At 52.2% G+C, this 12,223-nt stretch overlaps 6 protein-coding genes across 6 annotated transcripts; 3 read left to right on the top strand and 3 right to left on the bottom strand.

The window, feature by feature from the left end:
* Window positions 1–1,699: 1,699 nt before the first annotated feature.
* ALTATR162_LOCUS2481 (uncharacterized protein) lies at window positions 1,700–2,283 on the bottom strand (the record flags this gene model as incomplete). The annotated part of the gene is made up of 2 exons (XM_043310087.1): window positions 1,700–2,059; window positions 2,125–2,283. The coding sequence occupies 2 exons, from the start codon at window positions 2,281–2,283 to the stop codon at window positions 1,700–1,702; spliced, it is 519 nt and encodes a 172-aa protein (XP_043166022.1).
* Window positions 2,284–3,266: 983 nt separating this feature from the next.
* ALTATR162_LOCUS2480 (uncharacterized protein) lies at window positions 3,267–4,100 on the bottom strand (the record flags this gene model as incomplete). Its single annotated transcript, XM_043310086.1, has 1 exon — window positions 3,267–4,100. One exon carries the CDS (start codon window positions 4,098–4,100, stop codon window positions 3,267–3,269), a length of 834 nt encoding a protein of 277 aa, XP_043166021.1.
* Window positions 4,101–4,447: 347 nt separating this feature from the next.
* Window positions 4,448–6,135, top strand: ALTATR162_LOCUS2479 (uncharacterized protein; the record flags this gene model as incomplete). Its single annotated transcript, XM_043310085.1, has 4 exons — window positions 4,448–4,471; window positions 4,526–4,642; window positions 4,692–4,878; window positions 4,928–6,135. 4 exons carry the CDS (start codon window positions 4,448–4,450, stop codon window positions 6,133–6,135), a joined length of 1,536 nt encoding a protein of 511 aa, XP_043166020.1.
* A 153-nt stretch (window positions 6,136–6,288) lies between these two features.
* On the bottom strand, window positions 6,289–7,822 carry ALTATR162_LOCUS2478 (uncharacterized protein; the record flags this gene model as incomplete). The annotated part of the gene is made up of 2 exons (XM_043310084.1): window positions 6,289–7,303; window positions 7,356–7,822. The coding sequence occupies 2 exons, from the start codon at window positions 7,820–7,822 to the stop codon at window positions 6,289–6,291; spliced, it is 1,482 nt and encodes a 493-aa protein (XP_043166019.1).
* Window positions 7,823–8,742: 920 nt separating this feature from the next.
* On the top strand, window positions 8,743–9,970 carry ALTATR162_LOCUS2477 (uncharacterized protein; the record flags this gene model as incomplete). Its single annotated transcript, XM_043310083.1, has 2 exons — window positions 8,743–9,110; window positions 9,160–9,970. The coding sequence occupies 2 exons, from the start codon at window positions 8,743–8,745 to the stop codon at window positions 9,968–9,970; spliced, it is 1,179 nt and encodes a 392-aa protein (XP_043166018.1).
* A 376-nt stretch (window positions 9,971–10,346) lies between these two features.
* Window positions 10,347–11,042, top strand: ALTATR162_LOCUS2476 (uncharacterized protein; the record flags this gene model as incomplete). Its single annotated transcript, XM_043310082.1, has 1 exon — window positions 10,347–11,042. One exon carries the CDS (start codon window positions 10,347–10,349, stop codon window positions 11,040–11,042), a length of 696 nt encoding a protein of 231 aa, XP_043166017.1.
* Window positions 11,043–12,223: the final 1,181 nt, after the last annotated feature.

Here is a 12,223-nt window from a genome sequence, read left to right as displayed (position 1 = left end):
GGCAGATATGCAAGACACTTAGTATTGGCCATGTCAGGAACCTTGACACTACAACGTTCCGGTTTCCCGTCCTCGTATACATTTCAAACTACTCCAAAGAGTCTAGATTGCCTGTCAGCTCTCTTGGTCAAATTTTCGGCTTTCTGATTGCACCTTCCATGCTCCGCCTTCATCGGCCGCTCGTGCTTCCGTGTCACTTCTCTTAGAACCAAGATTTTGCTTGAAGTGCATCCCTTTAGTCTGCATATTCGCCTTCTGTCGTCTCCACGCTCATTTCTCGAAGAAGCAAACCAGATACCTCTCATCTGTTCAGCTCGAGCTTCTCGGCTCCGATTCGCTGCGCGTCGACTGCAAGCGAACCAGTAGCACCGCACTACCCTCCACCATCTCCCAATCGTAACGCGCATCACAGTCAAAGCACATCTATAGCTTCACCACAGACCAACATCATTCTTGGAAAGCGATACCTTCGGGTTGCACCGCATCCAAATTTTCTCTTGCCGTACCAGTTGGGCCTTGACTATTGGGCTGGTGGGGATGTCGTAGTGATACTCGCGCATCAGATCGCGTGGGCGGACCTGCTGACGCGAGCAGCTGCCCCTGCTATATCTATCATGAATACATATCAAGATGTCATATGTTCACAGGTATTCATCGTTATGTACCGCGCATGGCCTCTAGAACTCCAGTATACTTTCTGTGAGCAGCACGCCGCCCACCGACGCTGAATCAGTAAAGCCATCGCCAGTCCTTCCGTCGCTCCCTCGAACTTACTGTGGGAAGCCGCGTAAACCCGTCAGCACGCGCACAACGGACCGCAGCTCGTGCTAGTCTCACTAATCGCCGCGACGTTTTGTTTGGCTTGTTATCTTCGTTGGCATACGACAGCCGTCCCACGTCCGAATTACCAGCCCGTTGGTGGCCCGGAGAGGCAAACAACAAGTCTGCATCGCGCACTTCTACATTAGGAAATAGACGTGGGGTTTCCAGCTGAGATTGCCGTTATCAGGGGTAGCGAACAGACTTTTGAAAGGCGGTGAAGTACACCGTACATTGGTCGCTGAGGATTGAAGAAAGAGAAGGCAAACGTTCTGCTGCAGGGATCATTTGAACATATGATACAGATGCGATGATCGATGAAAGGGACACCATTTAGGACGCCGTGGATTAAACTGTTCTCGTATCTCCATAATCTTTACAGATCGCCTCACCTCGTTCATTTCGCTGCCGGCTTTTCACCGTCACGCAGTACACTCCAATACGGATATATTCTTCACAAGCTGAACATACTATCGGCAATCGAAGCTTCATCGCCTTCATGCCGCATCACATCACCAACTGCGTCTTCGCTCGTACAAGCCTGACAACTTGCGACGTCTTTGTCATGGCTCTGACACATTTGGATCCACGGACAGCGCCATCACCAGAAGAGTTTATCGCAGCCGTAAGTCCATGGTTCCTCGACGCCGAGACTGTCTGGTGGCGCAAGTTCCTCAACGGTACGGGATGAGAAACACTCTATCAGCTTGCAATCGGAAACTACGCCATCAAAGATGAAGATGACCAGCAAGACTTCACAAAATGGGCCGTGGATATTGGAATATTTTGAAAAAGGAACATTAGGGGCTGAACCATGCCACCATTTGTGTCTTATTTTCCCGTCTTTCGTAAATCCCCACCCTTCAGGATACGTCTAAGCCTAGTAAGGTGCCTTCAACACAGCATGCACATATGTCTTCGTGCAGTCACTCGCATTCCCCCTCCAGCTCAACACCTCATTATCCAACGCACCCTCGCAAATCGTCCATCCTTCTCTCTGTCCGTCCACAGTCAAGAGGTAGCCGTCATCCAACGCAATGTTGCCCGCTGGCTGCACCGATGCGAGGAACTGTAGCTCCGACCCCGTTGTCACGACAGTGCTATTGAAACGCTCGTATGTGTTACCGAAGGGTGCTAGGGCCATGGTTGATAGCGTTCCATCTGCTAAAGTGAAGTTGGGGAGGGATCCGTAACCAGGGCCTGTTAGGCGGAGGAGGAGGGCGGGCTGGTGGAAGGGGTCCTATATGGTTGTTAGACATGATGGTGTTGTGTTTTTCTTTTTGGGGAGTGGTTAGGAGGGCTTACGAATAACGAAGTAGCGGATACGGCTTTGAGTTCCGAGGTATTCGCACTCGGGTCTATTTGCGATGTAGTGACGAGCAGGAAGTTGGTCAGATTCCTAGGCAGCGCTGTGCAAATGGATGCGCCTGCGATGGCGAAGGAAACGAGGGATGAGAAACGCATAATCGACCTTTTGAACGTATACTTTGTTGGTTGAGCAAGGGCAAAAAGTGTAAAGAAGTTTTGTTTTGAAACGGAAACGGTCATGGCAAGCAGATCCCCTCTCACTCATATATACCTGCAACGAAGCCCTGCATACCCACGATGCTGGGACCGAAAAGACCTGCCTTGGACGAACGGTGATCCAGTCCCACAAGCACGCGTAAGGGTAACCTGCCACTTCTCTTAAAATCGCGTTCAGCCACCCAATCGTGCCCGTAGCTTGCCACGCCCGCCTTGCCGATCACCCATGTCACACCTCTGCGTTACAGTTGATGATGATGATCAGTTGTCGACCGACAAGACCGGGATATTGCGAAACACAAAGCTCAATCATCTACGCTGTTAAGACGGCTTGTTTGTGCGCATGGAGGACTGTGACTCGAACCACGATATGCACTGTCTTGTAGGCAGGAGCAAACAATATCACGATTCCGAATGCAAGGTTGAGACGCTTAATGCTAGACGCTGGACGGGTGGCTGAGGATATTTGTGGAGGATCTCCACTGCGTCATTCTGGATACAGTAATTAGCCTAGTTTTACCGTGGGTCCACTCATTCGTGGCGAAGCTTTGAGGCTTAATTGTGGTGTTCGGGTACATTTAGCTTGATCGATAGCATGGGAAAGTCCCGAGTACCGTGACTTGAAATTGTTCGAGTCTCTGGCCACTAGAGGAATAACGTACATGACCAGGAGCAGCACAACATTAGGGTCGAAGAGTAACACCACAAGATAGCAAGTGAGTGACGCAATGTCTACACGTATTGTCCTTGATTTGCTACTACGAATAATCATACAGAGTGCTCGACTGAAAGCTGGGTATGCCAAGCGCCCTCCAACGCCATAGTAAATGCCTATTTGAATGAATCGTGACTTGTGTCTCCCGCTTATGCACACTACCCTCAAAATCCTCATATCATGCCTAGTCCTGGGACAACCAATCCGTCTAAGTGGAAGTTGCGATTGCGCCATCGCCCAGTGCTCTTGCAACTAGGATGTACAGCATCACAGCTCCGAAAACGGCCCTCCACTTGTTGCGGCTCAACCATCCTTGTTGCGCGTCTCGTGCTATTTGTGCCGCATCATGAACGACGGTCGCGCTTGTGCCGGGGCGTCGTCGCAGCCCGGTGACATCTGGCGAGCAGGCGGACTGCTGTGAGGGGGTAGGTACCGGTCGTGGCAGGCCAGTGAGAGGGTCAATACGGTTCTCCTTCATCCACTTGAGATTTTCCTCGTCGACATCCGGCCACTCGTGCCTGAACTTTGCGCCGCCGTCTCCAGCCCTGATGTTGCCGTTCTGGCGCCCACCAGCGTTGTCTGAGCCAGAAGCCTTGCTACCGCCGCCCGTGCTGTTCCACCATCGTGTGCGCTGGGCGAAGAGTTTCCGCTCTGCTTCTGATGCCCTGACACTGCCAGTTGTGATCTCGTCGCTCGTCATGAAGCTCAGCAGGCCCGTCAGGATGGTGCTAACCTCCCACGCGGGGTTGAAGCTCTTGGGGTGGAAATCGGATATGCTGAGACACAGCCGACTGCTGGGCTGGAAACGGCCGGAAGGTGTGTGCATGCGAATTGCGGGCGGCGCAAACGGGTAGTCGGGCGGGAAGTTGAGCGTGCCCCAGTACTGGCCGCCGTGGTAGGGCGTGTCTGGCGGACCAGTGATGATGTAGTGCCATTCTAGGATGTTCCTATCCGAAGGGTGTGCAGTAATGTAGGGTGGCGGTGATTTTGAGATGGAAGCGTACTCCCTTGTGAGGCGCTTGGTGGCTGCCGGTGTCGCCATGATGTGCGGTTGTTGGGGGGAAGCGGACGGGGTGGTAGACGTGTTCTTGAGCGGAGACGGTTGACGTCGACTACGTGGGTGCGCTGTATAGGCGGCGGCCAGATAAGAGTGCAGAAAGTGTCGGGCGGGAGATGTGTATAATTACCCCTCAGTGCAGACAAAGCAAAACAATCACAAAGGCAAGAACAACAGGTGAATTAGGTGTTGGGTGAAGGACAGTTTGTGTCGCACCCAAGTCCGAACAACAGTCGGAGAGTAAGCGCACGTGCATCCGCCACCCGCGACGGTTCAGAGTTCAAGGTTTCCGAGCCACGCCAAGCATCACGCACGAAGTCACCAACAGCCCAATGGCGTCGCCGCATGAAGACGATGTAAGTGGGCGTACGGCATGGCACTTGTCAAACATGGCTAATTGGTCCCCAAAGGTCTTCGAAAGGCTCAAGAACAAGACGGACCTGAACGAGCAGAAGCGACAGCAGGATGAGCTCAATGCGCGGCTATACGCACAGCAGCAGAGGTCGCAGGAGAGGCTTGGAGAGCTGGTATGCATCCCGGATATGCAATTGGGGGCTGTTGCTGAGGCTGTGCTAGATTGAAGACAACTCGTCCCTGCCCGTGACGATATCGTCGGTCCGCATCCTCCACGCCAACCGCACACGAAAAAGCTTCCTCGAGCGGATAGTCAACCCCCTTCTGAGCGCAAACCGCGACGAGCCATACACGCTCGAGGATGCGATAAAGGAAGTTGGTGAAGCCACCGACAAGCTCAATCGTTTTGGTACGTCAACACGCGACTGAGGGGCTCGCATGTGTTTAACATTAGCTAGGTATCTTCAAGTCGCCAATATCAGTCTATCTCGACCGCCCCAACCAGACCATCGCCTCTTCCTCCCCTACCGATGTCGATGTCTACATCTCCGCCGTCGAGCGCGGCAACTACACCATCAAGACTGGAACCGAAGCTGGAGCCTCGGAAGCCGATGCCTACGTCCACGCCGAACTCCGGAACCTGCTTGGTGGAGCCGAGACTCTGAACGCACACGGATCACTTGGTACGCGAACACGGTCGGCCTACTCGCTCGCCTTCGACAGTCCCATTCTCAGCAACCCCGATCTCAAGTTCCAAGTCAACGGCTTCGCGAGTTCAACCCTGAAGAGCTGGGCAAGCCACGAAGAAGTTCTCAAGGGTGGAAACTCGAAGCTGCTATGGAGGATGAAGAATGGCGCCACACATGAGTTTGGCTACTCGGGCATCTGGCGACAGGTGACTAGCCTAGCTGAGAATGCTTCACCCTCGGTCCGTGCAGATGCTGGCGACTCTTTCAAGTCGAGCATCTCGCATACCTGGGTCAACGACAAGCGCGACTACCCTCTTCTGCCCAACAGCGGCTACTACATGAAGACTGTATCCGAACTCGCAGGCTGGGGCCCATTAAAGGGCGACACAGCATACTGGAAATCAGAGGCAGAGTCGCAAGTTAACCTCCCCTTCGGCGACACAGGCATCACGCTTACCGCTGGTCTGCGAGGTGGACTTTTGTACCCCATGACGCTGGGCGGAGAAAGCCAGCCCCAAGCTTCGCGCATCAACGACCGCTTCCAGCTCGGTGGTCCCAACAATGTCCGCGGTTTCCGCATCGCTGGTCTTGGTCCGCGTGACGGCGCCGATGCACTGGGTGGTGACATCTACGCTGCTGGTGGCGCATCGCTCCTCCTCCCTATCCCCCGCGTCGGCAAAGAGACACCTCTCCGTCTACAAGCCTTCATCAACGGTGGCCGTCTCCTCGCGCTCAAGAACCCCAACTCCAAGAAGGAGGACGGATCATTCGGCAGCTCAAACGATGTGACAGGCGCCATCCGAAAGTCATTCTCCAGTTTGACCGCCGAACTCCCCAGCGCAGCAGCCGGTCTCGGACTCGTCTATGCGCACCCCGTTGCGAGATTCGAAATCAACTTCTCTCTTCCACTAGTCATGAGGGCCAAGGAGGAAGGCAGGAAAGGGTTGAGCTTCGGTGTTGGCATCGAGTTCTTGTAGACGCCAGAGCTAGGCGTGTAAATGTGTATTTGTAGGCCGCATAGACTTCTTCTCGAGCAAGCAGATCCACTTCGTTTTCATTCATCCATTCACATTTATATCCACATTTCTAGCATTCGGCATTGATTTGGCTCTTACAACTAACTAACCCACTCAACTTCCTACCAACTGCGGTCCCTCAAAAACCTTGTTCGGATCATAAACCCCCTTGATCCCCACCAATCTTTCATAATGCTCCCCCCAATACCTTGAATGTGCCTCCGTCTTGGTAAGATTCGTATCAGCATAATTAATGTACATGCCGAATTCCTCCCCTTTACTAGCCTTCTCAATGGCCTCGACCCAGCCGTTCAAGAATTCCATCATCTCCGGTTTAAACGTGGCGCTATCAGGGAAAATGCGGTCGTTGAACTGCATCTTGAAGACAGCTTTGCGATGCGAGTACGATGTTGCATCAGCGGGTACCGAAGAAATGGCTGAGCCCTGTCCGCCGTGCATGTCGATTAACAAGTACCATGAGCGTCCGCGGATGGAACGCGCCGTCGTGAAATAGTAATCTGCCAATGCTGTCATGGCAGTGGGGGTCAAGTACTCTGGCATGAGTGACTTGGCGTAGAAGTTCTCGTGGTAATCGTATAGCTCTGGTTGGGGCAGCGGACCGTTGGAGAAGGATGTCAAGGTGTTGATCCATCCCTTTGCCGAAACGGTACCTGCGCCGCGACCAGAAAGCGGGATGTAGAGCTTGGTGAGTAGTGGGTTCATGATGGTGTCGAAGGATGTGCGGTTGCCGTAGTATACGCCGGTTAATTGATTGGGAAGGAACATGCGCATGTTCAGTTCGGGGGGTTGGTCGTGCGTGGTGAAGTCTTGGAGCACAGTAAGGATGTTGGCGAGTTGAGAGGTGTTGCTTGGGGAGAGGCTGTAGGAGAATACGAGGTTGTTTTCTGGGGCCGTGAAGGTTTTGAACTTAAAGTCGGTGACGATACCAAAGGCGGCACCGGCGCCTCTGAGGGCCCAGAAGAGGTCGGGGTTGGAGGTTGGTGAGGCGGTTACTACACTGCTGTTGGAGAGGACCACGGTCGCGGAAATGAGTTGGTCGAGTGTTAGGCCGTGCAGGCGGGATGAGAGGCCATAACCGCCGTGGAGTGTGAGACCGCCTACGCCGACACTGAAGGTTGTTAGTTGATCGTGTTAAGAACGCAAGGAGTGTGAATACCTACCCAGGACAGGTTCCATGGCTGATGGCTTGCTTGCCCTGATCGTACAGCGCCAGAGCAATATTTCCCAGTCTACCACCAGCTCCTACGACAGCTGTGTGTGCTTCTTGGTCCACAGTCACGCTATTGAAGCGACGCATATCGACAATCAAATGTCCGTCCTCTCCTCCAAGACCATGTGCTCCGTAGCTGTGGCCTCCGCACTTGGCAGTGACTTTAACACTACTCGCGACCCCGCAAGATACAGCATCCTGAACATGCTTAACCGTCTGTGGTACGGCGTACGAAGCCGGTACGAACGGTAAACGAAGGTTGAAGGGCTTGACGGCCTGTGTGTAGTTTTTGGTGCCTGCTGCATATACAGGAACCTGACGAGACTCGAGGCATTCGCTCAGTGTTGCGGTTGCAGCAGTAATAGGGGAGAACAGAGTGGCTGCTGCAAACAGCCATGTACAGTAGTGCGTCATCATCTTGGAGATAGAAAGATGGCTTGGCTGCCTAGGACAAATTCATCCACCAACATACTCGCGCTACTTAAGCATTGCTTGGATCCTAGAGGTGGATTCTGATGATGACAAGAAAGCATATTGACCTAATACACTACGGCTGAAGAGAAAGAAAGATATGAGATCAGGAGATATGACTGCGAGGAAGTTTCGAGTCTACCCAGCGAAAACCTTGTACTTCTGTTGGATCCTTCATTGACATCGTGGAGATACCGTGTGGCAGTCGATGCTTGTAATAACAGATCTTGCCTGTATCGCACAGCGGTATTCAAGCTACGGCAATTGTAAGAAACGGTGGCTTCAGTTTTATTTCGCTCTTGGCAAAGATTGGTCACAGAAAGATTAAGAGATGCCTCCTCGTATATACCCACACACGTGTGCAGTTGCGACGTAGCCGCATTCAAGTACCGGCGCATGTCAGCGGCGTGGCGGCTGCATTCCCGGGAGATGGCACAGCCAAGAGATCTGGAGATGTGTGCGTGCGAGATGAAAGACCGAAATGCGAGGCTTCTGCAATTTCTCCATGTTGATCAAGCTGGGGTCGGCAACCGGTTGAAACGTCATACCCCTGCTCGAAACATGGCTCCAAATTGCAATATATTGTCCGATGTGTAGCCTTTAACCGGCTTGGAAAAACATACACACCGAGGCTGAAATACCACCCTGCGCTTTCAGCGAAATGCATGATGAGGTCGGTTGTTTAGTCCAAGAAGGTGTAGTCATGTGTTTCATCGTGGTAGCCCCCGAAATGTAGATCGCGGGCGCGTGACACTAAAGCGAAATAGTGGAAATAAAGAACACAAGACGAACATACAAAACGATGCTACTTCCTTGTGTTTAAGGTGCACCAACTGAACCATCCTGACTCGTCATTCAGATTCGCCATGCTTACTTCGCATCCTCTCCTTCTTCCACTCTTCGGCAGTGTCGCAAGTGCGGCAAACCTGTGGGCGACACACTACTCGGGCACGATCAACTACCTGTCATTCAACGACAATGCCTTGACTCTGAGCAGTTCGACCCCCACAGGCAACAAGCTGCCTAGTTGGATCACGTACGACAGTGCTGGAAAAGCGCTGTACATTCCGGACGAAGTCTTCTATGGGGCAACAGGAGGAAATTTAGTCTCCTTCACCGTGGGTAACAATGGCAGTGTGACCGCAGGAGGGAAAGGCTCTACACCTCTCGGTGTTGTTGCGACAGCGCTCTATGGTGGCGCAGATGGAAAAAGCTTCATCGCCAACGCTCACTAGTAAGTCAGCATGCTTCAGCAGACACCAACGTTTCTAATCGACCAACAGCCAATCTTCACAATTGACGACCTTCAAACTACCATTGACTGGTGGACAGCCGCTCCAAACAATCAAGTATACTGGAAAAAGTGTAAACCCTTACCGACAAGAAGCTCCCCACCCACATCATGCTTTTGTAGATCCATCCGGCGACTTCTTGATAGTACCTGACCTTGGAACGGATCTGATCCGGATTCACAAGATCGATCAGACATCTGGAAAGCTCACAGAGTGCACTCCTGCGAAGCCGCGTCCTGGCACAGGACCAAGACACGGAGCATTCTGGTCACCATCAGGAGCTTTCTCGCGTGTTCGTCGAGCAGCAGAAGGCACGACGCTCTTTGTCGCCAACGAGCTTTCCAACAGCGTGTCAGCATGGGCTGTTTCATACCCCTCATCAGGAGGCTGCATGTCTCTGACCCTGAAGCAGACGTTGACGCCGTATCAAGGCAACACCACCGCCCCTACTGGTACCAAGGTCGGTGAGATCAAGGTGAAGGGCAACTTCCTCTACACCACAAATCGAAACGACAAGAAGTTCAGTCCCAACGACTCACTTACTCAATACACCATCTCTTCCAACGGAAGTCTCACGTGGACAGCCAACACGTCATCCTATGGCACGTATCCGCGTACCTTTGACATCAACAAGGCTGGTGATTTCGTTGCCATTGGCGATCAAACTACGTCGAATGTAGCCATCGTACCAAGAGACCCGAAGACTGGTAAACTGGGAGAGCGCGTTGCGGATCTTAGGATCGGGACTGTTGGCACGCCCGAGAACGAGGACGGTCTCAGCGCGGTTGTTTGGGCTGAGTAATCGTATGCTTGCTGTCTGTTCGATTTCACTGTATATAAAATAACTTTCTGATATACTGTGAGCTCGTGCATACGCGCGAGCCAAATTTGTCTCGATTCGAAAGTGATGCATCCGTTTGATGGGAACTTGTGAAGAGCCACCTCGGAAGAGCGCGTCAAAACGCCAAGACGCTAAAACGACGCCCATAATAATCCCGCGCGTCAAGACTCACATGATGACTCTTTGTGCTTTCCACATAAGTCTATCTAGCTGCCAACTTTGACTCATTTACTGACTCTATCACAAAAACAGCCGAAGACCCTGCGAAGCCGCCTGCAGTACCAACCTCTAAATACCTTGCTTCAAGCACCCACTTACTCTCACATCATTCACCACAATGAAGACTGATAATTACCTCAATCTTTGCCTCGAGCAGGCCGCTAAATCTCCTTTGCGCTATCGCCATGGTGCGATTATCGTTCGTGGCGGCAAAGTCATTGGACAGGGTTATAATGATCACCGCTCTGGCTTTGACGGCGGTGCCTTGAAGACCGGGCGACTACCACTGCGCTCAAAGCAAGGTCCAGCTGTGGCCGATTTGAAAAAGAATCATAGACTCAAGCGAGATTCAGGGGAGCCAGAAGATCAGCTGAATAAGACATTCACGCCTTTTGAGAGTATGGGCGACGGAAGAAAGCTCGCCAACACTCCGTTGTCCATGCATAGTGAGATGATGGCCATTCACTCTGCTCTCTCGGCTTCCAGCACGCTCGCCTCTAGGGCAGTGTCTTTCGAAAAACCGTGCTTTAAACTATCGAGTAGTTCTAAACGAGAACTACGACTACGACGGGAGGCGGTCGAATCCTACGTTAAAGCCGTCTGCGAGGCCGCATTGGCCCAGTCCACCGCAGGCTCTTGCCACACCCAGTCTGATGTTCAAGAGTGGCGAGTTGAATGCCCTTCATCTGGATCGAACGACGCTGAATCTGGCGTTTCCTGTCAAGGAGAAGAACGAGAAAAATCGTCATCACAACTTTGGCAACAAACACAACAATGGGCAACACAAATGCAATGGTCGACAGCATGCGCGTAAGTTGTCGGCCAGGCGGACTATTGCAACTCCCTGCCATACTCAGTCCCCACCACTGATTGCTATTCAAAAGTCTTCGTCTCAGGAAGCATCGCCCAACGTTCGTGATGAATTTGGAAAGGCAAGTTACCCCGACTCTCATCCCACACGCACCGACTTCTGTAGGACAAGCCACAGACCCCTTCACCTACCAAGAGTTGGCCAATGCTTATGTCGAAGGGACAGATGGGACAGAATTCTCGCGGTATCATAAATAGAACCAAAAGTCCTCGCCTGAACGGAGCCGATCTTTACGTGGTAAGGTTAGGCTGGCAGACTGGTCCGAACACTTGTTGCGAAGAGTCTGGCATAGAGACAAAGGACGTAGCGCCACCACGTCCTCTCACAGGCTCGTTGCATGACGAGCTTATCAATCCGGAGCTTGAGAGGCCAGCACGCACGAAACATCCTTCCACACCATTAAAGAACGAGAAACGACCGACAGTGGTGGTATCGCGGCCCTGTTATCGATGCATATCCTATATGGCATCTGCTGGTATCAAGCGTGTCTTCTGGACCAATGACAAGGGTGATTGGGAGGGTGCCAAGGTTCGAGATCTGGTCGATGCACTCGACAACATGGGATCACAGCAGCCTGGGGATATTTCGGCGACACTCAGCAGTGTGTTCGTGACGAAGCACGAGGTATTGATGCTGCGCAGAATGATGAGCGACAGTTGATTCGAGGTGCAGCTTGCGTACCAATGGTAAGACAGCTCCCGAGTGTTCATGTACTTTCATGTGTTGCAGCAAGCGCTATATCGACATTATTCGCGTGGTAGCAAGCACATAGAGTCTAATATGTTCAAATACCTGCAGTTCTCACGGTAGGTTCTTGACAGTCAATCCAAGTGCGATGAGTAAAGCTGGCCCAATCCAATTTGTCGACAGTGTCGCTGCGCTTCCTTCCAGTGCCCCACGCCACTATGCTCACATTATCAACTTGACCGTCGAGAAAGTTCCCAGAAATATCAAGATACCATTGGGGTGAGGGGCAGAAGTCATAACAAACGAATCATGTTACTTGATAGTTGAGTTGACTAGATGCTGATAGAGAGCTCTAAACAAAGTAGGATAAGTGGAGACTGCTGATAAGGAGAAATAAATAGAGAAAGAGTCTAGCATGGTGGCATTGATAATGAAAC

Source organism: Alternaria atra (assembly GCF_907166805.1).
Source record: "Alternaria atra isolate CS162 genome assembly, contig: 21, whole genome shotgun sequence".
NCBI lineage: Eukaryota > Fungi > Ascomycota > Dothideomycetes > Pleosporales > Pleosporaceae > Alternaria > Alternaria atra.
This window is presented reverse-complemented; position numbering and strand designations above follow the sequence as displayed.